Source organism: Oncorhynchus kisutch, linkage group LG13 (genome assembly GCF_002021735.2).
Source record: "Oncorhynchus kisutch isolate 150728-3 linkage group LG13, Okis_V2, whole genome shotgun sequence".
Taxonomy (NCBI): Eukaryota; Metazoa; Chordata; class Actinopteri; order Salmoniformes; family Salmonidae; genus Oncorhynchus; species Oncorhynchus kisutch.
In genome coordinates, this window is record NC_034186.2 from 15,708,171 (window position 1) to 15,732,766 (window position 24,596).

Below are 24,596 nucleotides of genomic sequence, written 5' to 3' on the forward strand. Positions count from 1 at the left end.
CCATTCCCCATTAGCTTCTGGGGCCGCGCTGCATTACGTAGTGCCTAACGAAGCCTCCATGCTAATGTCTTTGTCATATAAACACACTTTATGTTCAAGGAGTGAGGTAGTTGGTGAGTGATTTAATTTCAGGGGCGCCTGATGTTGTGTGTGTTTGTGTGTCTGGGTGTATGAGGATTTTAATGTTTTTCTGCTCTTTTGGTGCCCTTTCTTCCCTTCTCTCACAACAATGGGGTCTCTGGGTCCAGTTCTTTGACTGTGTTCAGTTAGAGTTGACTGGTGAATGGATGGAGCGCCTCTGTCTCTGTGTTCAGTTAAAGTTGACTGGTGAATGGATGGAGCGCCTCTGTCTCTGTGTTCAGTTAGTTGACTGGTGAATGGATGGAGCTCCTCTGTCTCTGTGTTCAGTTAAAGTTGACTGGTGAATGGATGGAGCACCTTTGTCTGTGTTCAGTTAAAGTTGACTGGTGAATGGATGGAGCGCCTCTGTCTCTGTGTTCAGATAGTTGACTGGTGAATGGATGGAGCTCCTCTGTCTGTGTTCAGTTAAAGTTGACTGGTGAATGGATGGAGCGCCTCTGTCTCTGTGTTCAGATAGTTGACTGGTGAATGGATGGAGCGCCTCTGTGTTCAGTTAAAGTTGACTGGTGAATGGATGGAGCGCCTCTGTCTCTGTGTTCAGATAGAGTTGACTGGTGAATGGATGGAGCGCCTCTGTCTCTGTGTTCAGTTAGTTGACTGCTGAATGGATGGAGCTCCTCTGTCTGTGTTCAGTTAAAGTTGACTGGTGAATGGACGGAGCTCCTCTGTCTCTGTGTTCAGATAGTTGACTGGTGAATGGATGGAGCTCCTCTGTCTCTGTGTTCAGTTAAAGTTGACTGGTGAATGGATGGAGCACCTTTGTCTGTGTTCAGTTAAAGTTGACTGGTGAATGGATGGAGCGCCTCTGTCTCTGTGTTCAGATAGTTGACTGGTGAATGGATGGAGCACCTTTGTCTGTGTTCAGTTAAAGTTGACTGGTGAATGGATGGAGCGCCTCTGTCTCTGTGTTCAGATAGTTGACTGGTGAATGGATGGAGCGCCTCTGTCTCTGTGTTCAGATAGTTGATTGGTGAATGGATGGAGCTCCTCTGTCTGTGTTCAGTTAAAGTTGACTGGTGAATGGACGGAGCGCCTCTGCGGTGGCCAGTTGTTGTGCATTGTGTTAAGTATGATTGCACTTTCCGAACAAAACAGGGTTGGAAATTATATCTTAGGTTCAGAAGGCAGAGAAAAATTGGGTGACGGAACCAACCAAAACAGACTACTTAAAGTATTTTGATTGAAAATCTGACTGGTAGAAATAGCTAAATACATTCTTAAGATAAGGTAAACCTCAAGGCCTTATGAAAGAAACTAAATAATAAACATTTAAAAAAATGTTGGACGAATATTTGTTCAATTTTCAGCAGCGGGCACAGTGGGTTCGGTATGCACCCGTTCTGCACTGCCTCCTATTAAATACACACTATTAACAGTCATTTCTGCCAGTCTTGCAGGAAAGTTAAGTTCTGCATAGGTGCTCTGCGGTGGTGGTCTCGGTTAGATGGCTTTTCTATGCCGTGTTTTGATACGATACACCTTCTGTGGGTGGCAGCGAGCACTTAGTGTTTGTATTTTTAGGACTGACTACTTCTCTGACTTAAAGCGAACATGTTGCTCCACCGTTTCCAACATCTGCCACCCATCAGGATGTCTGTCTGCTTTCTGAGCCACCGCTGCATTCCTGAGCCGTTCCCTTCCCTCTACCTGGATAAAAAAACTCTCTGTACATGTGTGTATGTGTGTCCTATCCTCAAGGCTTAACACTCCTATGGCTTTAGAAGTTGCCCCTAAGCACTGGTCTGCTCACCCCTATTCAAGCCATAGGTGTTTGGCAACATCTGCATACTGTATAGCCACCCTCTCAGCAGATGAAGAAGAGGGCCTACTTTGAGGATTCTATAACTAAAAGGACAGCCATATCTCCACTACTGCTACCTGTCCTACCCATGCTAATATTAGCCTCCACACGTTTCAACCCGATGTCTTTTTTCCTAAGGCTGGGAAGTTGTATCCCACCTGGCTTTTCCAGACTATTTCCAGCACAAACCCACTGCAGCCTGCCTAGTGCCAGAGGGCCAATGTTTCTATCCAACCACTGCAAATTAGGTCCATTTTTTGGTGTTGTGTTTAATATGTGTAAAATACAGTCACATAGTCCCCTTTGAATTGCTTCTTCTAATCCAAGACCATGGAGACTAGTACCACTTCAGGTTATTGGCATAGCTCTGTGCTCATTGCTATGCTGGGATTGAATCATTTTTTTGTTCGAATTGGTCAAGTGCATGGCTTAGCCTGATATAGGGAATGTAAACTACCTTGGCTTGCAGAGCTTTACAATGGCATTCCAATGCACCAAACAGTCTCAAGGCCTGGAAACTGTCTGCAGAACTCTGTTATATAAGAACGGATCAGCCCTGAACGATCCGCTCTGTTGGAGTATATAGTATGGGACTGTCCATGGTATAACTACTGGAGTTCCTCCCAGTAAATATGGGGACTTTGTTTGACCTCCCCTCCAGATGTGATTCTACATGTATGTTGTGTACTTGTTTACTAATCCCAATGAATATGTTCAGTTTAGTCAAAACAGTGTTGTTGGTAGCCAACTTCAGTTCGATCAAAGGAAACGAAGATAGTGTGTACATTTCATAAATAAATCTGTTTTATTTTGTAACATATAAAATTAAATCATTTTTACAATTTATTCCAGTATGACACAAATCTAAATAAAGTAGCTACAATTTGATAAATAATATTAATAACAATAATGAAAACATTCATTTGATATGTTTCACTTTGTCTTTCTTGATAAAGTTGGGAAGGTCCTTAGCTGCCACAAAACACAAACATGTATGGAACCACGGTAACATGTGGTGTCTTGGTTCATTAGGTTACAAGATCATGTTATACTTAATTAAATTACGTATCTGCATATCCAAACAACATCCATACACACACGTCTAAAGTTTGTTTGGGTCATGTCTGGTTGGTACTTATCGTCGAAAATATACACAACGAATTGATATTAACATACATTGTCATTTACACATGTTAATTTACATTTTGCTCCATAACGAAGCTACTCTGATGCTCCAGTAGTATGAAGCGAATCTTAATTTAGAATGCTGATTCAGTCACAGCAGACAGTGCACTTCATAAAGTCCTCATGATGCAAGCCTATAATTCCTTGGGAATCTAGTTACAACACGAAGTTGATAGTTCATTGGCAGTTGAGTTGGACCCCTGCATTTAGATGGACTAACATTGGCTGTCAATGTTGTTGTTTTGGGATCTCTCAGGGGTCGGTTCTCTGGCCAATCAGATTTGATTTAGTCTCTGAACTTGTGGATGTCGTTGAAGAGTCTGTAGAAGGGGTAGGGGGCTTCGTTGGCATGGGGACAGTTGAAGGTGCATTTGCAGGACTCGATCATCATGACGTTCTTGTTGAAGGTCTCTCCGTCCTCGCAGTGGAACTTGACCCGGATGGTGCGGGTCTGCTGGGGGGAACAGCAGCGGCCGTCCACACAGGATCCACAGTACTTGGACCTGTACTTCTTCAGGCTGGAGCAGCCGGCATAGGTGAACTTCTGAGCCTGGGTAGACTTCTTGGTTCTGCTGCACTTCTTTCCCTTCTGTTGGAGGAACAAGGGGAGAGAAACAGTCAGTCAAGAGTTTCCATAAACAAGCTGAGCAGTGTTGGTTGGTTTTGTTGGATTGTATGCCATGTTTCAGTTTAGTCTTGGTGGCTGGAGCTTACCTTAAGGCTGGAGTAGGGTGACTGGGTGCATTGCCGCACTTCGCAGATGCGTGTCTCTTTAACCAGCTTGCACTCGCCGTTGTTGTTGGTGACTCGGGTGGAGATGCCTGTGCCACAGGTCTTGGAGCACTGGGACCAAGGAGTGGTCTGGACAATGCACTTCTGACTCTCAAACATGTGGCTCTCAGGCTGCACTCTGAAAGCTGTAAGGAGAAAAGGCAAGAAAACGTTAGAAACTGGTCTGGTATGGGCTTCAACATTTGAGGCAAAGGAAAATGTAAATGTTGAAAGCTGAAATTCAAAATGGCTGCTGCTAGATAGAGGCTGCTTACCAGCTAGAGACTTGAGTCCTCCCTTGACAATGGCGATGAGCTCGTTCCTGTTGGTGAGGTCACTCTCTGACTCTTCAGTCATGCTGTCTTTGCCAAACAGCTTGTCAATTATGTCAGTGTCCTTTCCGTCATCACATACCCACTCCTCGCAGCACTGGCCTGCCACCTTGACCAGCCTTGGGTTGGCACAGCCCAGGTTGGGCAGGGAGAGCTCCTGAGGGCACAGGGGGACGCAGCCCACAGCCCCATCGATGCATGTGCACTGGTGCTTGCAGTTAGGCTGGAAGCTCTCTCCGTTTTGGTAAATCCTGCTGTTGTATTCACAGGGTCTTCCCTCTGACTTAGCTGTGGAGGAGAAGAGAGGGGTAAATGGCTGTTATTCCACTTTTCAGTAGACTAGTGTCTGCTATAGACATCACAGATCACATGCTGGCTGAGGCTGGCTGAGGGAGGCTTGGTTTAAACTGTAAAAATGATTCAGAAGGCTAGGGCTGCCAGAGGACAGGAACCACTGAGGGGGGCTCACTTTCTTCCAGAGCAGGATGTTTGTACTTTAGAGTTTAGACTGAGGTGCTGAGTTACATTCCTTAGCGTTGAAATAACATGGTCCTCTTATTCCCTCAAGTAAAAATACCACTAGCTTCTCTTTCTACCATATTAATTTACTCAAGGTTGCAAACTACCAAACTAGCATTATTCACACCTAAAAATCTGTTTACAGCATAGCAGGGTTGGAAAGAGACACCTACCACGGCAGATGCCACGCATAGCACCGAAGCTGGCCCCAAAGTTGCACTCGAGTCCTTTGGTGTTGTCGCAAGGCTCTGTCAGACTGCAGTCCTCGTTGAGTTGTCTCGCGCAGACTTTGCAGCACCCGCAGCTATCCACTACGAGGCTCACACCAGGCGCGCACCTGGGCAGCTCCATCGGGCACTCGCATACCGAGGGGCAAGAAGAGGAGGAAAGAACCTGCGCAGATAACAGAGCTCGATGATGATATATACTTTGTAAGCAACATCTTAAAACAGCCACATGTTCAGGTTGTATTTACGTAGCTTATTTATTATTTTCAAACGGTGCCGTTAATATACGATGTGATTGCAACAGGTTTCCAAACCAGTGTGATAACTTTACATTGTATTCCTCAGACAATAAAGCATACATTTAGTATTCGTTCCGATCTATTCAAAGTCATAACAAGTCATATACAACTTTAAACTGATATATTGTTTAGAGAAAATGACTTACCATATTGAAGGTTCCAATTAATATCACGACGATGGAGAAAATGAACATATTTGCGTTTTTCTTTGTTGCGTAGCCTATTAAATAAAAATATATTTTTTTATTTTGCTATTCCCTTTACGATGTCTTGCTCTCAGTCTTTGCAAATGTATTTTTTATCCTAAGTGTAGCGGTCAGTCGTCTCGTCTGTAACGATTTGGTTTGTTTTCTAGTCTCTTTAGAGAGTAGAGGCTTAATAAGTGTTGCTCTGGTTGCAAGTTGCAGTCTGCTGAAGCAGAGTACCTCTCGTCTTTTATACTGTAGTGAAAGCTGACGTCGTCGTTGGCTGACTGCTGAACTGTTCCAAAACTATGCGAGGAATGTTTCTTGGCGCGTTTTCCATCGAAGCTAAGCACCACCCTGTCTAACTTTTTTCAAAAATACATTTTCCCCTAGAACTGAACAATTTTTTTTTTCCCTTCGCCGTTTCCCGTCTCTACTATCTACCTTTATCCTTTGTTTTGCTTTATTGGTTTTCTCACAGGTTCACAGCTGTTATGTTATGAGCCAAGGGTTGGGGTACACATTTTCTTTCATTTAGAAGTGGGATTGATTTTTTTTCAAAGCAGTTTGATCTGTTTGTTTCCACTTATTTTGACTTCGCATTGATAGATAATATTCAAAAGAAAAATAAACAATACTGTAATATTGCCTTTTCCATTGCTTCTTCCTTTTGATAGGTGTTTACTGTGTTATAACATGTGTATAGATGGTTTATATTATACATTATTTTAAAACCTCTTATTGCGGTCAGTTATGCAACAGTTGCCAAAGCTATTAAAAGGTATGATATTGTCATGCTGTCACTGCTTCACCTCGTAAATTATCTTGAATTTGTTGCGAGATTCGATTCTCATGATGAGGATCATTCTGTCAGAGAATAGTCTTATTATAGCACCTATATCAATACATTACTTCCGTTATTCTAAATGTACTGTAACTGTTCACAGTTTAGGGGAGAGACGTCCCGGAATTCGGAGATTCTGTGCGCGTTTGAGAGGAATGGGAGAAATAAAGTTTACGGCTTCTATTTTTGGCCTGCTCTCCCCTTCATTCTAAGCATTTCCAGATGCGAACCACACTCCAGACGTAATAATGTTGCCATATTTGGTATGGCAGAAGCCTACATTATTAACATATTTCTCCCTCTAGCCAACCACAAAGCATTCCTGACAGCTTAAAGGGTTGTTAAATATGTTCTTCATGCAGGAAATTCCTTAGTATTCCACCTTGGGTTAATTTACGTTTTACGCAATCTGTCCATCACGTTTTGAAAAAATAATCAACAACAGTGATCCAATATTCCACATACGATGTTGGTTTGGGGAGAACATACCCAACTAGTTCATAGTCCTATTATTTGCTTTTCAACTAAGTAACATTTTATCGGAATTTGAAATTCAGAGATCAGAAATTATTGCAAACAGGATTTGACCAAGAAAACAAACGTGATGCTTGAAAAACAAATGGTTGAAAACGGGGTTATTTGCAACCAAAATATGACAGTTAAACGGAGAACGATATGACAATAATACCCTATTGATACTATCCCTGAAGTTTTTTTAACCCGTGAGTCGGAAATGTTTTTTTTTTGTAACTTTATACTTAGACTTACATGACGTGATACTGAGAGAGCGCTGAACAAATAACTAACGGAGAATAGTTGTCAGGACCACGGATATTCTCCCTCCGGTGAGTTTGTCTTTTTTACTTTAACTTTATTAATCAGTTTGTTTTTACATGTTGTGGATACGCAATTGCTTTATCACTTTGTTGTTATGGTGTATAAATATATTGAAGTATTGAGTCGTTCTGATGTTGGAAGTTCGACTGCTTGACAATCATTATTTGGGTACCCACTAAACGGATATTGATTATGCTGTATCTTGATGCCAGCTTTATTTTTGTCAATTGTCTACATTTTCATACTTCCAGTTTAAGACACTAGATGGTGTTATGCTATGGTTAAGTTTGTTGACATATTGTCAACATTTTCCTCATTGTCACTGTTTTCCTCATTGTTTGAGTCCTTTTGAGGTGTCTGTGGGTATATCTTTAGTCATTCATCAAAAAGCTTGTGAATCTTCATCGATTAAACCAGACAGACATTTAAAGCTCATGAAATGTGACACTGGCATTATGTCACCACTTCACAGTTGGCATCATCAAGTGTCTATTTTGAGTGTCAGACTCCCAAAGTGGCACATGTGCCCATGTGAGTTTTGCTTATTAGGTTTGTGTTGTGTGCACACTGCACATCTAGCCCTAAGTAATACTTATGTCATCTGATTCAAATGATAGTGATGACGCTTGTTTCCCAAACATCAATTGGCCCTTAATGTCAAATGTATCCTGTGCCATCCTGCCATTACCATATCCATTATGACCTCTGACCTCATTACTTAGTCCCTCTGTGTTGAGTTTAACCCCATGAGCTCAGTGAGATGCTTCTGATTATCATTGTTCTGCTCTGCCAGGCATGTTGTTCTGATTCTTTCCTATTCCCTTATGAGGGAATACTATGTTATAGGAAACAGTACTGTCATTGTGCGCCATGGAACCATGGAATAACATCCCATAACGATATTCATTCCGTAACTACCCATTCTGTAAACATCGCCAGGCAACCAGGGCTGGACATGCGTATCCATGGAGTAATGTTTAATGGCAATCATCATATTTTCCACCCCCCCCCCCACCCCCCTTATGAGAAAGTGGCAATGGCTCTGCTTTTATTTTCTTTACTCACTGCATCCTAGTCTTTTGTCCTATACACTAGTATAAAACAGAACAGGACCAATATGATAGGCTGTTTGCCTGTTCAAACAAAGGATAACAATAACATATTTTGTCAACGTATGTGTCATAACTGCATTATGCAGTGGGCGTTGTGAAGTTTCCTTTCCATGTCAGCTCATGGAACTCTGGGATGGAAGCCCAGTGAATTATGAGGTGATCTTATGTACACTCTCTCAGCTTAGTCACTAGTTAGCTCTTGTTCCATGGTAATGTTTCTATTCCTGAGCCTGTTTTACCTACAATCGTAATGGATGTTTGTTGTGTGCTCCTGTCTTTAAAAAATCAGCGAAAAAATCAGTGAAAAAAATCAGCCACTCCCACAAATTTCTTTCGAACAAACTATTGTTTCGGCAAGTCGGTTAGGACAACTACTGTGTGCATGACACAAGTAATTTTTCCAACAATTGTTTACAGACATATTATTTCACTTATAATTCACTGTTTCACAATTCCAGTGGGTCAGAAGTTTACATATACTATGTTGACTGTGCCTTTAAACAGCTTGAAAAATTCCAGAAAATGATGTCACGGCTTTAGAAGCTTCTGATAGGCTAATTGACATCATTTGAGTCAATTGGGGGTGTACCTGTGGATGTACAGTGGGGCAAAAAAGTATTTAGTCAGCCACCAATTGTGCAAGTTCTCCCAATTAAAAAGATGAGAGAGGCCTGTAATGTTCATCATAGGTACACTTCAACTATGACAGACAAAATGAGAAAAAAAATCCTGAAAATCACATTGTAGGATTTTTAATGAATTTATTTGCAAACTATGGTGGAAAATGTTGGAAAATGTTGTATTTCAAGGCTTACCTTCAAACTCAGTGCCTCTTTGCTTGACATCATGGGAAAATCAAAGGAAATAAGCCAGGACCTACCGCTCAGGAAGGAGACGCGTTCTGTCTCCTAGAGATGAACGTACTTTGGTGCGAAAAGTGCAAATCAATCCCAGAACAACAGCAAAGGACCTTGTGAAGATGCTGGAGGAAACGGGTACAAAAAGTATCTATATCCACAGTAAAACGAGTCCCATATCGACATAACCTGAAAGGCCGCCCAGCAAGGAAGAAGCCACTGCTCCAAAACTGCCATAAAAAAGCCAGACTACGGTTTGCAACTGCACATGGGGACAAATATCGAACTTTTTGGAGAAATGTCCTCTGGTCTGATGAAACAAAAATAAAACTGTTGGGCCATAATGACCATTGTTATGTTTGGAGGAAAAAGGGGGAGGCTTACAAGCCGAAGAATACCATCCCAACCGTGAAGCCCCGGGTGGCAGCATCATGTTGTGGAGGTGATTTGCTGCAGGAGGGACTGGTGCACTTCACAAAATTGAAGGCATCATGAGGATGGAAAATTATGTGGATATATTGAAAAAACATCTCAAGACATCAGTTAAAGTCAAAGCTCGGTCGCAAATGGGTCTTCCAAATGGACAATGACCCCAAGCATACTTCCAAAGTTGTGGTAAAATGGCTTAAGGACAATAAAGTCAAGGTATTGGAGTGGCCATCACAAAGCCCTGACCTCAATCCTATAGAAGATTTGTGGGCAGAACTGAAAAAGCATGTGTGAGCAAGGAGGCCTACAAACCTGACTCAGTTACACCAGCTCTGTCAGGAGGAATTGGCCAAAATTCACCCCACTTATTGTGGAAAGCTTGTGGAAGGCTACCCAAAACGTTTGACCCAAGTTTAACAATTGAAAGGCAATGCTACCAAATACTATTTGAGTGTATGTAAACTTCTGACCCAACTGGGAATGTGATGAAAGAAATAAAAGCTGAAATAGATAATTCTCTCTACTATTATTCTGACATTTCACATTCTTAAAATAAAGTGGTGATGCTAACTGACCTAAAACAGGCACGTTTTACTTGGATTAAATGTTAGGAATTGTGAAAAACGGAGTTTAAATGTATTTGGCTAAGGTGTGTGTAAACTTCCGATTTCAACTGTTATATTAAGACGACCAATATAACATAAATATTGTCCATATTTCAGTGTGGATGTGAAATCTGTTATTCCATTCTTTGTGAAAATTATTCAGAAATATGTGTTCTGTTCACTGTGAATATATGTAGTTCCATTGTTGCCGTACACTGTGATATGCTGGGGGATGCTGTACTCAACCCCATTAGGCAACTGTATAGGAAAGTTATGTGTTTTTTCCAGTGCAGCACCAGTGTGTCACAAGTGATTATGGTAATGTAAGCTCTAGCTTTATTTTTTGGTAACTTTGTTTCTGTATAGCTGGGGCTGACACTGAGGACTTGTGAAGAGCAGAATCAACAACCTCTGCATCATCAAGACAGTTCTTTGTGAGAAGGTGTTAATGGTGGAAAGTGTTAAATCAAATCAAATTGATTTATATAGCCCTTCGTACATCAGCTGATATCTCTAAGTGCTGTACAGCAACCCAGCCTAAAACCCCAAACAGCAAGCAATGCAGGTGTAGAAGCACGGTGGCTAGGAAAAGCTCCCTAGAAAGGCCAAAACCTAGGAAGAAACCTAGAGAGGAACCAGGCTATGTGGGGTGGCCAGTCCTCTTCTGGCTGTGCCGGGTGGAGATTATAATAGAACATGGCCAATATGTTCAAATGTTCATAAATGACCAGCATGGTCGAATAATAATAAGGCAGAACAGTTGAAACTGGAGCAGCAGCACGGCCAGGTGGTCTGGGGACAGCAAGGAGTCATCATGTCAGGTAGTCCTGAGGCATGGTCCTAGGGCTCAGGTCCTCCGAAAGAGAGAATTAGAGAGAGCACGCTTAAATTCACACAGGACACCGAATAGGACAGGAGAAGTACTCCAGATATAACAAACTGACCCTAGCCCCCCGACCCATAAACTACTGCAGCATAAATACTGGAGGCTGAGACAGGAGGCATGTTAAACCATGTCTTAACAGCAGAAAAGTACTCCAAGTCAGAGCAGGTCCTCTGAGGCCATGGCCCATTGAGTCTGAGCCTTTTGGGTAAACCACTGGCGTAAGTCCGTAGTGGAAATGCACCATGGCTTGGAATAGCTTGTCAAAGAAGCGCACTTTGTTCTTAGCAGCGATTTTTTTTTCACCTTTATTTAACCAGGTAGGCAAGTTGAGAACAAGTTCTCATTTACAATTGTGACCTGGCCAAGATAAAGCAAAGCAGTTCGACACATACAACGACACAGAGTTACACATGGAGTAAAACAAACATACAGTCAATAATACAGTATAAACAAGTCTATATACGATGCGAGCAAATGAGGTGAGATAAGGGAGGTAAAGGCAAAAAAAAGGCCATGGTGGCAAAGTAAATACAATATAGCAAGTAAAACACTGGAATGGTAGATTTGCAGTGGAAGAATGTGCAAAGTAGAAATAAAAATAATGGGGTGCAAAGGAGCAAAATAAATACAGTAGGGAAAGAGGTAGTTGTTTGGGCTAAATTATAGGTGGGCTATGTACAGGTGCAGTAATCTGTGAGCTGCTCTGACAGTTGGTGCTTAAAGCTAGTGAGGGAGATAAGTGTTTCCAGTTTCAGAGATTTTTGTAGTTTGTTCCAGTCATTGGCAGCAGAGATCTGGAAGGAGAGGCGGCCAAAGAAAGAATTGGTTTTGGTGGTGACCAGAGAGATATACCTGCTGGAGCGCGTGCTACAGGTGGGTGATGCTATGGTGACCAGCGAGTTGAGATAAGGGGGGACTTTACCTAGCAGGGTCTTGTAGATGACATGGAGCCAGTGGGTTTGGCGACGAGTATGAAGCGAGGGCCAGCCAACGAGAGCGTACAGGTCGCAATGGTGGGTAGTATATGGGGCTTTGGTGACAAAACGGATTGCACTGTGATAGACTGCATCCAATTTGTTGAGTAGGGTATTGGAGGCTATTTTGTAAATGACATCGCCGAAGTTGAGGATTGGTAGGATGGTCAGTTTTACAAGGGTATTTTTGGCAGCATGAGTGAAGGATGCTTTGTTGCGAAATAGGAAGCCAATTCTAGATTTAACTTTGGATTGGAGATGTTTGATGTGGGTCTGGAATGAGAGTTTACAGTCTAACCAGACACCTAGGTATTTGTAGTTGTCCACGTATTCTAAGTCAGAGCCGTCCAGAGTAGTGATGTTGGACAGGCGGGCAGGTGCAGGCAGCGATCGTTTGAAGAGTATGCATTTAGTTTTACTTGTATTTAAGAGCAATTTGAGGCCACGGAAGGAGAGTTGTATGGCATTGAAGCTTGCCTGGAGGGTTGTTAACACAGTGTCCAAAGAAGGGCCAGAAGTATACCGAATGGTGTCGTCTGCGTAGAAGTGGATCAGAGACTCACCAGCAGCAAGAGCGACATCATTGATGTATACAGAGAAGAGAGTAGGTCCAAGAATTGAACCCTGTGGCACCCCCATAGAGACTGCCAGAGGTCCGGACAGCAGACCCTCCGATTTGACACACTGAACTCTATCAGAGAAGTAGTTGGTGAACCAGGTGAGGCAATCATTTGAGAAACCAAGGCTGTCGAGTCTACCGATGAGGATGTGGTGATTGACAGAGTCGAAAGCCTTGGCCAGATCAATGTAATGTTTCTTATCGATGGCGGTTAAGATATCGTTAAGGACCTTGAGTGTGGCTGAGGTGCACCCATGACCAGCTCTGAAACCAGATTGCATAGCAGAGAAGGTATGGTGAGATTCGAAATGGCCGGTAATCTGTTTGTTGACTTGGCTTCTTTCGAAGACCTTAGAAAGGCAGGGTAGGATAGATATAGGTCTGTAGCAGTTTGGGTCAAGAGTGTCCCCCCCTTTGAAGAGGGGGATGACCGCAGCTGCTTTCCAATCTTTGGGAATCTCCGATGACTGACTGATGGGGGAGGAGGGGTTATTGTCAGGAAATTACTGTCAATGGTTTCAATACACCCATATAAATGTATCTTACATGAAAAAATCTCAGAAAATTGTATTTTGTTTTGCTTTGGCATTGGCACTTGCTAAACTGGCAGGTAGGCAGGCCTATTGCAATAATACGCCAGATATGACAGTGACCATGATCTTTAAATCAACTTTTGAAAAATATGGTTATGAAATGTACACATTAATAAAGATTTGCTCTTTGAATGAAAAGACTGTGAAACACTCACGTGGCTGTAGCCTACATTTTAATAACGGTTTGATTAATGATTATGCACTAGCCTTAACTGACATTCTTTTATGTAAATACATTGTGGTGAGTTTGTAACCCATTTGTTCGTCGATGATAGAACGATGTTACAAAGTAATAGAAAGCTGTTACAAAGTATATGAGCGCCAGCCAGAGCGTCTCAATCTGATTGTGCTGTTTACGAGCCACATGTCTGTCACATGTCGGGCTGAGCTGTGGCTTCACCGGGAAACGATACTAGCGGTTACATTCGTTCACGTGATTGTACGTTAATGCGCGTCATCAAACCGTTGTCTCTTGTTTGTTGCCTGTTTGAGTTGAGCTGTCAGTTTAGTAAATAAAAAAAGAACCAAAAGAATAAAAAACGAACAAAGCTAAATCAACAGAGAGACACCCACAACATTCGCTCTGATATATTTAGAATAGCCTACTGTTCGAGCTATTTGTTTGAGCAATTTGTGGATAACAACAATCAACGGAACATGGCTGGTGTGATGGCAGATTTTGGTAACTTCACTCACGCCGTTATTCGAGCAATCCCCTCTTCCCTTGCTAAAGAGGCACTGAGGATGAACGTTTCGGACGTGGACCTGGAGAAAGCTCAGAGAGAACATGAGGTATACGTCGGGGTTCTGAAGCAGAAACTCGGGCTGGAGGTGATTGAACTCCCCGCGGACGAGTCTCTCCCGGACTGTGTGTTCGTGGAGGATGCTGCCGTGGTTTGCGGTGACACGGCTCTGATCACCAGACCCGGGGCAGAGAGCAGAAGGAAAGAGGTAAATAAAGTATCTATTTATTTTAGAAAAACATGACTGTTGACCATGTGCTTATTTCAAGTATGGATCTATAAATCTATGGTCTACTGTTGTCATCTTTGGTTCATAATGCATGGAATATGTATCACTGTCAGAGCGCCATATCGAGGTCGTATGGCTACGATGTAACGGTAGCCTATACAAAGGAAGGGATATGTGATTAGCCATCATAAGAATGGAAACGCCCTGGAAAGACGACCAGATATGGTCACGCGAGGACCACTGTCCAACTTAAGTTTTAATGTATGTCCTGATTCCTGGCAGAAGTACGACATTTGTCTGTTATAACAATAGAGTACATTATGAGCATAGTTCTCTAGCTACATGATGTGTGATGGAAAATGCGAGTCTTTATAAAAACTGTTTTCTACCATAACCTTTGATATGGGTAATACTGACAGCTGTCTAGTCAGATGTGAGCTGTCAACAGATATTAGGTTGTAGTCTGTGATTTCCTGTTTGCGAACAGTACTAGAGCACATTCAGTAATGAGGAGGCATGTGGATGTCATCATCTGACCAGTGAAAATAGATGCATTCATTGAAACAGTCATAATTCCTAGGCATAGAACTATTGGCGCAGATTAGTGCAATGCATGTCAGTCCAATCTCATAATCTTTTCCCCATATGCGGTATGAGTATGTCCATATTATAAACTACATACCCTTACACCAATAAATTATGCATGTACAAACAGCAGGCTAGGGACAGGGAGGTTTTTACTGCCTGTTTACTTAATTGTGTACCCTAATAAAGAAGACTGAATATAAACAGACTTAACATATTCACAGTATTTATGGGCACCGTGGGCTGCAGACTGACTGTGTGGTTCCATGTTGTCTGTGTGGTGACAGCGTGTTTGACGGTTGGATGGGCTCAGTGAAAGCCCATGTCGTATCGCATCAGTCACCTCTGCTGGGCTCAGGGGCTGCTAATGGGCCCAGTCCACACCAGTGGGAGATCTGTAAACCTCCTGGTAATCATGATGGCTCTCCACATAGAGGACATGTATTGGTCAAAGGTTTGGTCAGCAGGACTATTTTGGATCTAACTAGTGTCTCTGTGTAATGTAGGGCTCCCGAGTGGCACAGCGGTCTAAGGCAGTGTATCTCAGTGCAAGAGGTGTCACTACAGACACCCTGGTTTGAATCCAGGCTATATCACAACCGGCTGTGATTGGGAGTCCCATAGGGTGGCGCACAATTGGCCCAGCCTCGTCTGGGTTTGGCCGGTGTAGGCCGTCATTGTAAATAAGAATTTGTTCTTAACTGACTTGCCTAGTTAAATAAAGGTAACATTTTTTTTAAAGGTGTATTGCTGTATCCAATGGAGAAGGTATTGTTTGCTTAGAGATTTGTGATAATGTAACATTTAGCATTCATGAAGTCTTTATGACCATGTCATAAAGAGTCGTAATGCCCTACCAAGTCTAAGTATTATCGATACATGGTTGGTCACATTGGTGCCGTGACTTGAATCAAACAGCTGCTGGGGGTTACAGAGGTTGTGAAGTCTAGCAGAGGTGGATGAGTGAACTATCCCTGCGTTAATAGACCTGAAGACTGGTGTTAGCTCCCAGAGCCCAGCGTTTTGTGTTCTGTGAGCTACAGTAATATGCTTTTTAGTCTCCACGGACAACCCGGGTTGGATACACGTGTTTAAAAGCTGTCCAATGCCTCTCACAATAAAATGTTGTACCAATAAGACTGGATGGATTACAGTTACATTCATAAGAAGGGTATAGTTCAACTTCAAATGCCATCCCCTCTAACCTGGGTTAGAAGAATCAATCGCTTTCACGCAACACATTTACTGTTTAGACCTCAGGGTTATTTAACATGCCTCTACAGTCTTTAATGTGGATTCTCTTCCTGTCTTTCTAATGCCAAACAAACAGCCTGTTTTCTCTCTAATTGGCCCAGCCTCTGTCTTCTGATCTCAGAATCCCAGAGGTAAATGAGTCCACCAGCAGCATCAGTAAGGAGCTCATATTATAGCCTATAGGTGTGTGTGTGTGTGTGTGTGTGTGTGTGTGTGTGTGTGTGTGTGTGTGACACCATGGGCGCAGCATTCACTGGTTTAACCAAGCTTTATTGTCTGGGCGATGGGGAAGAAACGGCAGTCTTCTGATCCTTCTCTGTATCCCAGAACCTAGCTCTCTCAGCTAGTCATTTGTGACTGCCACATATACTGGTTAGATGTACTTGACTTCCTATAGATTTCCAGTTTCTACCAGTTTCATCAGTAATAGGGATTTGCCCTAAAATGTGTTTGATAGATTAGCGCTCTGATGAGAGGCACTGTCGAGATAAACTGACTGCTTGTTGCGTAAGCAATCCTTAAAAGACCTAAGAAGAGAACGTAACGTTTGTTTTACTAACAGACTGATGAGGACCACGCCCAAAGGGTTCCTCCAGTTCAGTCCAGAAAGATCATACGATAATAAATCCTGGTCTCATGTAACCCAATGTTGGAAGCTATTTCTACTGTATGCTCTTCACTTCAGAGGTTTAGATTATCTTTACCAAGATTAAACCAGTGGCAGAATGTATGATCTGGTTTATCCTTGTGAAGTCCAGAGGCTTCTTCAACAAATATCATTTCATTGTAAAATTGGTATATAAAACCCATTACGGTAGTCAATGTGAGATTAATAATCCAAATGGAATCTACTCCAGATAAGGATTAATGGTACCTTTATTCAGGTGTGAAGGTAGATTTAATTTCTTACCGCTACGTTCTCCCTGTGTGTGCAAGGTGATGTATGCACACACATTCTTTATAGCCTCGGTGTAATCATAGAATTACTTATAGAATCTCTATCCATTTCATAGGATTTCTGTGGGCCTGGTAGTCCTAGTACATTTGTCATATAACTTTTAACATGTATTACCTTTTAATGTAACGTAAGCACAACCAGTCATGTTTAAATCTGTTTGTAAAACAATCACTTCAAAAAAGCCTTCCTGTAGGCTACCCGTGCGCTTTTGTCCACTCAAAATAATTTCAGTATCCAAACATTGCTCATCTGTTACAAAACACCTAAATGTGTACTGTAATGACTTTCTGCTATTGTCATTAGGCCTACACTTGTAGCCTGAATTGGTGCATCCATTGCTCTCCACAGTGTCTCGGTATCAGCCACTCATCTCCACTGTAAGAACATTTAAGAGCGTGTACCACACATTTTTCATGCAGCTGACATGCAGTAATGTTAGATAATTGTGTAATCGTTCATTATTGTGATTTACGGGTGATTTACGGGTACGGCGGACCCCCACTATTTATTTTGCCGGACCGCATTGGCTTACTTTCACACCTGCCTTTAGTATATAAAGAAGTCCAAAAGGAATATAAGGTGTTTGTTTGGCAGAGTTCAGGATTTCTGATAACAGACATTGACCTTTGGTTCCTAGCTGTTAATTCTGGTTAGTTATGAACTGGGTGGGTTTACTCAACATTTATCATTTGGAACAAACCACGGGACATTCAGGTGGTACATTAAGTCACCAATACCAGGCCTGGGTCAAATGCATAGAAATCAAATCTGATTATTGAGATATGCTTGATTTAGCTTGGAGTTTTCACTTTTTGGGCTATTACAATAGTTTAATTGTACTGGCATCTGGGCGAACTACATCAAGTGCAGCTCAAACATTGTGAAAGTGTTTGACACATTTGTCCCAGCATGTAAAGGTCTGCAGGCAAAGTTTCCTCTCCCCATGCAACAATTATCACACTATCTCATCTGTTGCGCTTGTATAACTGTGGAGTTTACCCTTCAGTTGGTTTTGGCTGTTGGTTACGCAATGGAAGTTGCGTTTGATATGGATTCCCACTGACTCTTCTCTCACAGGGTTGTGTGTCCTTGTGTGCCTGTCTGTGGGTAAAACAGCTGATGTGTGTGTGTGACAGGCCAAGGGTTGTGTTGGTTTAATGTAGTCCCCTCTAACAAAGGGTTTCCCTTGTTCTGTGTTCCATGTGTTCTCAGCAACAGAAACAAAATATCACAAGCGTGACAGCGATTCCCTTTCAAAGCCTGTTTCATAAGTAAAGTTTGTTATGATTACTATGATGATGTCTGAAGAGCATAGCCTTCTATTAGCATCTAAGTAAAGTTAGACTGTGTTTTTACTGTTTTTAAACTCATTCATTAAAACACGCCAGAAGTTGTCACTGTGAACGTACTGTAATCTCCTCACAAGAACTCACCTTGAATCGGATGGAGTAGAAAAAGTGCACAGCTCAAGGCCTCTGCAATAGATTTCATATCAATGATATGAAGTGTCTGCATGGCTGGGCCCTGTCCAACCCAGCCTAATTAAGAAGTCCTGTCCAACCCAGCCTAATTAAGAAGTCCTGTCCAACCCAGCCTAATTAAGAAGTCCTGTCCAAACCAGCCTAATTAAGAAGTCCTGTCCAACCCAGTCTAATTAAGAAGTCCTGTCCAAACCAGCCTAATTAAGAAGTCCTGTCCAACCCAGCCTAATTAAGAAGTCCTGTCCAACCCAGCCTAATTAAGAAGTCCTGTCCAACCCAGCCTAATTAAGAAGTCCTGTCCAACCCAGCCTAATTAAGAAGTCCTGTCCAACCCAGCCTAATTAAGAAGTCCTGTCCAACCCAGCCTAATTAAGAAGTCCTATCTGAACCATTAGCTCTGGCAGCAGCAGCAACATTGAGATAGATTTCTTGGTCAGGGGCCTTATCGATCGATATTGATGGATACTCTCAGTTATGAGTGCATTAGGATTGTATTACTCATGTGGCTTTCAGACCTCAAGGAATAGTGTGAGTGTGCATGCGTACGTGTGTGTGTGCAACCCGAGCAAGAATGCGTGTGTCGTGTGTGATTGTATGTTTGTGTGTGTAGTTGAAACCTTCCATGTTGACATCAATGGCCTCGTCAAAGGAGATGTCCTCATAGGCTCTTATTGACTCTGGCATATTAATTATACATATTAGTACAAAAACTGAAGTGACAGTTGAAGGTCAGGGAGGCAACAATTGCCAGAGAGAGCAGACATTAGCTATCAGTAAAACTGATCTACTCTTAATCAAATTCCAATCCCTTATCACTATAATAGGCCATGCCAAAAATATTAATAAATGAATAGTGTGTGATGCGGCTGTTGGCAGAATATCATTCAGAGAAGCTCTTATCTAGTAACACTCAGAACTTCTCAATTTCCTGTTTTACTGAGCTTATTAACTCAGCTTATGAGAAGAAAGAAGTACAAAGATCACTGAGGCTCAATTATCCAAACCTGGGATAGTTTAGGCTGAGCAGAGTTGTTTGGGTTAAGTGTTATTGTACTCGTAGCTGACTATATCATTTGTTCTTTCGTTCTCTCTCTTTCTCCTTTTCTCTTTCTCTCTCCTTTTCTCTCTCTCTCTCTCTCTGCTCTCTCTAGATCTCTCGCTCTCTCTCTCTCGCTCTCCTCTCTCCTCTCTCTCTCTCTCTAGATCGCCCTCTCTCCTCTCAATTCAATTCAATTCAATTCAAGGGCTTTATTGGCATGGGAAACATGTGTTAACATTGCCAAAGCAAGTGAGGTAGATAATATATAAAGTGAAATAAACAATTCAAATTAACAGTAAACATTACACATACAGAAGTTTCAAAACAATAAAGACATTACAAATGTCACATTATATATATATACAGTGTTTTAACAATGTACAAATGGACAGGCCAAGGGTTGTGTTGGTTTAATGTAGTCCCCTCTAACAAAGGGTTTCCCTTGTTCTGTGTTCCATGTGTTCTCAGCAACAGAAACAAAATATCACAAGCGTGACAGCGATTCCCTTTCAAAGCCTGTTTCATAAGTAAAGGTAGATAATATATAAAGTGAAATAAACAATTCAAATTAACAGTAAACATTACACATACAGAAGTTTCAAAACAATAAAGACATTACAAATGTCACATTATATATATATACAGTGTTTTAACAATGTACAAATGGACACAAGATAAAATAAATAAGCATAAATATAGGTTGAATTTACAATGGTGTGTGTTCTTCACTGGTTGCCCTTTTCTCGTGGCAACAGGTCACAAATCTTGCTGCTCTGATGGCACACTGTGGAATTTCACCCAGTAGATATGGGAGTTTTTCAAAATTGGATTTGTTTTCGAATTCTTTGTGGATCTGTGTAATCTGAGGGAAATATATCTCTCTAATATGGTCATAAATTGGGCAGGAGGTTAGGAAGTGCAGCTCAGTTTCCACCTCATTTTGTGGGCAGTGAGCACATAGCCTGTCTTCTCTTGAGAGCCATGTCTGCCTACAGCGGCCTTTCTCAATAGCAAGGCTATGCTCACTGAGTCTGTACATAGTCAAAGCTTTCCTTAATTTTGGGTCAGTCACAGTGGTCAGGTATTCTGCCGCTGTGTACTCTCTGTGTAGGGCCAAATAGCATTCTAGTTTGCTCTGTTTTTTTGTTAATTCTTTCCAATGTTTCAAGTAATTATCTTTTTGTTTTCTCATGATTTGGTTGGGTCTAATTGTGCTGCTGTCCTGGGGCTCTGTAGGGTGTGTTTGTGTTTGTGAACAGAGCCCCAGGACCAGCTTGCTTAGGGGACTCTTCTCCAGGTTCATCTCTCTGTAGGTGATGGCTTTGTTGTGGAAGGTTTGGGAATCGCTTCCTTTTAGAGCAGAGTCTCAATTTGGTGTTTGTCCCATTTTCTGAAGTCTTGGTTGGTGAGCGGACCCCAGACCTCACAACCATAAAGGGCAATGGGCTCTATGACTGATTCAAGTATTTTTAGCCAAATCCTAATTGGTATGTTGAAATGTATGTTCCTTTTGATGGCATAGAATGCCCTTCTTGCCTTGTCTCTCAGATCGTTCACAGCTTTGTGGAAGTTACTTGTGGCGCTGATGTTTAGGCCAAGGTATGTATAGTTTTTTGTGTGCTCTAGGGCAACAGTGTCTAGATGGAGTTTGTATTTGTGGTCCTGGTGACTGGACCTTTTTTGGAACACCATTATTTTGGTCTTACTGAGATATACTGTCAGGGCCCAGGTCTGACAGAATCTGTGCAGAAGATCTAGGTGCTGCTGTAGGCCCTCCTTGGTTGGTGACAGAAGCACCAGATCATCAGCAAACAGCAGACATTTGACTTCGGATTCTATTAGGGTGAGGCCGGGTGCTGCAGACATTTCTAGTGCCGCGCCAATTCGTTGATATATATGTTGAAGAGGGTGGGGCTTAAGCTGCATCCCTGTCTCACCCCACGACCCTGTGTGAAGAAATGTGTGTGTTTTTTGCCAATTTTAACCGCACACTTGTTGTTTGTGTACATGGATTTTATAATGTCGTATGTTTTACCCCCAACACCACTTTCCATCCGTTTGTATAGCAGACCCTCATGCCAAATTGAGTCAAAGGCTTTTTTGAAATGAACAAAGCATGAGAAGACTTTGCCTTTGTTTTGGTTTGTTTGGTTGTCAATTAGGGTGTGCAGGGTGAATATATGGTCTGTTGTATGGTAATTTCTCGCACTCTTTATCTCGCTCTCTCGCTCTCTCTGCTCTCTCTCTAGATCTCTCTCCTCTCTCTCTCTAGATCTCTCTCGCTCTCTCTCCTCTCTCTCTCTCGCTCTCTCCTCTCTCTCTCTAGATCTCTCTCGCTCTCTCTCCTCTCTCTCTAGATCTCTCCTCTCTCTCCTCTCTCTCTCTAGATCTCTCTCTGTCTCTAGATCTCTCTCTGTCTCTCTCCTCTCTCCGCTCTCTCTCTCTAGATCTCTCTCTCTCACTCTCTCTGTCTCTCTCCCTTCTCTCTCCTCTCTCTCTCTTCTATCTCTCTCCTCTCTCTAGATCTCCTCTCTCTCTCTCTCTCTCTCTCTCTCTCTCTCTCTCTCTCTCTCTCTCTCTCTCTCTCTCTCTCTCTCTCTCTCTCTCTCTCTCTCTCTCTCTCCCCCTCTCTCTCTCCCCCCCCATTCAACAATAACTGTATGTCAGGTAAATAGTCCCCCCTCCCTCCAGTCTTCTTAAAGTGTTTATCTGTTCCCCTGATGCGGTCTGATGAGCCTGAGTCATCAATCACCTACTTTGCCCCAGCCAGAATACTGCACTCTGATGGTTATTGTTGCTGTCGCTCTAACAATTGAGGCTACAGCTCTTCACATTTAAGGAGACAGAGGAGTCCACACTCCCCTCCACTAGCCTGATCCCCACCTCTTCAATCTTTATCTGCCATTATTCTCACTGGAGAAATCAGAGTTAATTTAAAAGCCTGTAAACACACTGCCGAGACTTTTGTCTCTGCATCCAGTATTTAGGAAGTTCGAGGTAGTTTCTACTCCTCTAGCCAGCACCTCACCTAAACAGGTGTTCTACTCTGCTAGCCAGCACCTCTCCTAAACAGGTGTTCTACTCCGCTAGCCAGCACCTCGCCTAAACAGGTGTTCTACTCCACTAGCTAGCACCTCACCTAAACAGGTGTTCTACTCCGCTAGCCAGCACCTCGTCTAAACAGGTGTTCTACTCCACTAGCCACCACCTCTCCTAAACAGGTGTTCTACTCCGCTAGCCAGCACCTCTCCTAAACAGGTGTTCTACTCCGCTAGCCAGCACCTTACCTAAACAGGTGTTCTACTCCGCTAGCCAGCACCTCTCCTAAACAGGTGTTCTACTCCGCTAGCCAGCACCTCGTCTAAACAGGTGTTCTACTCTGCTAGCCAGCACCTCGCCTAAACAGGTGTTCTACTCTGCTAGCCAGCACCTTACCTAAACAGGTGTTCTACTCTGCTAGCCAGCACCTCACTTAAACAGGTGTTCTACTCCGCTAGTAAACAGGTGTTCTACTCTGCTAGCCAGCACCTCACTTAAACAGGTGTTCTACTCCGCTAGCCAGCACCTCGTCTAAACAGGTGTTCTACTCTGCTAGCCAGCACCTTACCTAAACAGGTGTTCTACTCTGCTAGCCAGCACCTCTCCTAAACAGGTGTTCTACTCCGCTAGCCAGCACCTCGTCTAAACAGGTGTTCTACTCTGCTAGCCAGCACCTCGCCTAAACAGGTGTTCTACTCTGCTAGCCAGCACCTCGCCTAAACAGGTGTTCTACTCTGCTAGCCAGCACCTTACCTAAACAGGTGTTCTACTCCGCTAGCTAGCACCTTACCTAAACAGGTGTTCTACTCTGCTAGCCAGCACTGCCCCTAAACAGGTGTTCTACTCCGCTAGCCAGCGCCTCGTCTAAACAGGTGTTCTACTCTGCTAGCCACGCCTCGTCTAAACAGGTGTTCTACTCCGCTAGCCAGCACCTCTCCTAAACAGGTGTTCTACCCCGCTAGCCAGCGCCTCGTCTAAACAGGTGTTCTACTCTGCTAGCCAGCGCCTCGCCTAAACAGGTGTTCTACTCCTCTTGCCAGCACCTCGCCTAAACAGGTGTTCTACTCTGCTAGCCAGCACCTTACCTAAACAGGTGTTCTACTCTGCTAGCCAGCACCTCACTTAAACAGGTGTTCTACTCCGCTAGTAAACAGGTGTTCTACTCTGCTAGCCAGCACCTCACTTAAACAGGTGTTCTACTCCGCTAGCCAGCACCTCGTCTAAACAGGTGTTCTACTCTGCTAGCCAGCACCTTACCTAAACAGGTGTTCTACTCTGCTAGCCAGCACCTCTCCTAAACAGGTGTTCTACTCCGCTAGCCAGCACCTCGTCTAAACAGGTGTTCTACTCTGCTAGCCAGCACCTCGCCTAAACAGGTGTTCTACTCTGCTAGCCAGCACCTCGCCTAAACAGGTGTTCTACTCTGCTAGCCAGCACCTTACCTAAACAGGTGTTCTACTCTGCTAGCTAGCACCTTACCTAAACAGGTGTTCTACTCTGCTAGCCAGCACTGCCCCTAAACAGGTGTTCTACTCCGCTAGCCAGCGCCTCGTCTAAACAGGTGTTCTACTCTGCTAGCCACGCCTCGTCTAAACAGGTGTTCTACTCCGCTAGCCAGCACCTCTCCTAAACAGGTGTTCTACTCCGCTAGCCAGCGCCTCGTCTAAACAGGTGTTCTACTCTGCTAGCCAGCGCCTCGCCTAAACAGGTGTTCTACTCCTCTTGCCAGCACCTCGCCTAAACAGGTGTTCTACTCCGCTAGCCAGCACCTCTCCTAAACAGGTGTTCTACTCCGCTAGCCAGCACCTCTCCTAAACAGGTGTTCTACTCCGCTAGCCAGCACCTCTCCTAAACAGGTGTTAGTTTCTTTCAACCTCTAGATGAAGTCTATACCATAGAGTTCCAGTCATTGCACGCTAGCAGTTACCAGAGACTTCCAGTCATTGTGCTAATACTAGTTAGCACTTGTGCTAGCGTTAATTGGCTACTTCCTTCAAACTGCATGCAGAGACATACAAATGATATCCATGAGTTCATCTGACTCTGGGGAAG

General features: G+C 43.1%; 2 protein-coding genes across 2 annotated transcripts in view; one reads left to right on the forward strand and one right to left on the reverse strand.

Annotated features, from left to right (window-relative positions):
* Window positions 1-2,724: 2,724 nt before the first annotated feature.
* Window positions 2,725-5,774, reverse strand: ccn1 (cellular communication network factor 1). The gene is made up of 5 exons (XM_020499502.2): window positions 5,422-5,774; window positions 4,923-5,142; window positions 4,174-4,518; window positions 3,842-4,044; window positions 2,725-3,716 (listed from the first exon to the last, which is right to left on the reverse strand). Exons 1-5 carry the CDS (start codon window positions 5,467-5,469, stop codon window positions 3,414-3,416), a joined length of 1,119 nt encoding a protein of 372 aa, XP_020355091.1. The 5' UTR covers window positions 5,470-5,774; the 3' UTR covers window positions 2,725-3,413.
* A 7,793-nt stretch (window positions 5,775-13,567) lies between these two features.
* The window catches only part of ddah1 (dimethylarginine dimethylaminohydrolase 1), a 143,570-nt gene continuing 132,541 nt past the window's right edge, over window positions 13,568-24,596 (forward strand). The window contains exon 1 of the mRNA XM_020499503.2: window positions 13,568-14,167. Within this exon, the coding sequence (XP_020355092.1) occupies window positions 13,874-14,167 (294 nt within the window). The 5' untranslated portion in view covers window positions 13,568-13,873. The remainder of the gene's footprint in view (window positions 14,168-24,596) is intronic.

What these genes read in the sequence shown, in the direction of transcription:
- ccn1 (XM_020499502.2), bottom strand. Translation starts at nt 5,469, where the DNA reads ATGTTCATTTTCTCCATCGTCGTGATATTAATTGGAACCTTCAATATG. An exon ending in TAATTGGAACCTTCAATATG is followed by an intron (nt 5,143 to 5,421) that starts GTAAGTCATTTT and finishes TTATCTGCGCAG; the next exon opens with GTTCTTTCCTCCTCTTCTTG. An exon ending in CACCCTACTCCAGCCTTAAG is followed by an intron (nt 3,717 to 3,841) that starts GTAAGCTCCAGC and finishes TTCCTCCAACAG; the next exon opens with AAGGGAAAGAAGTGCAGCAG.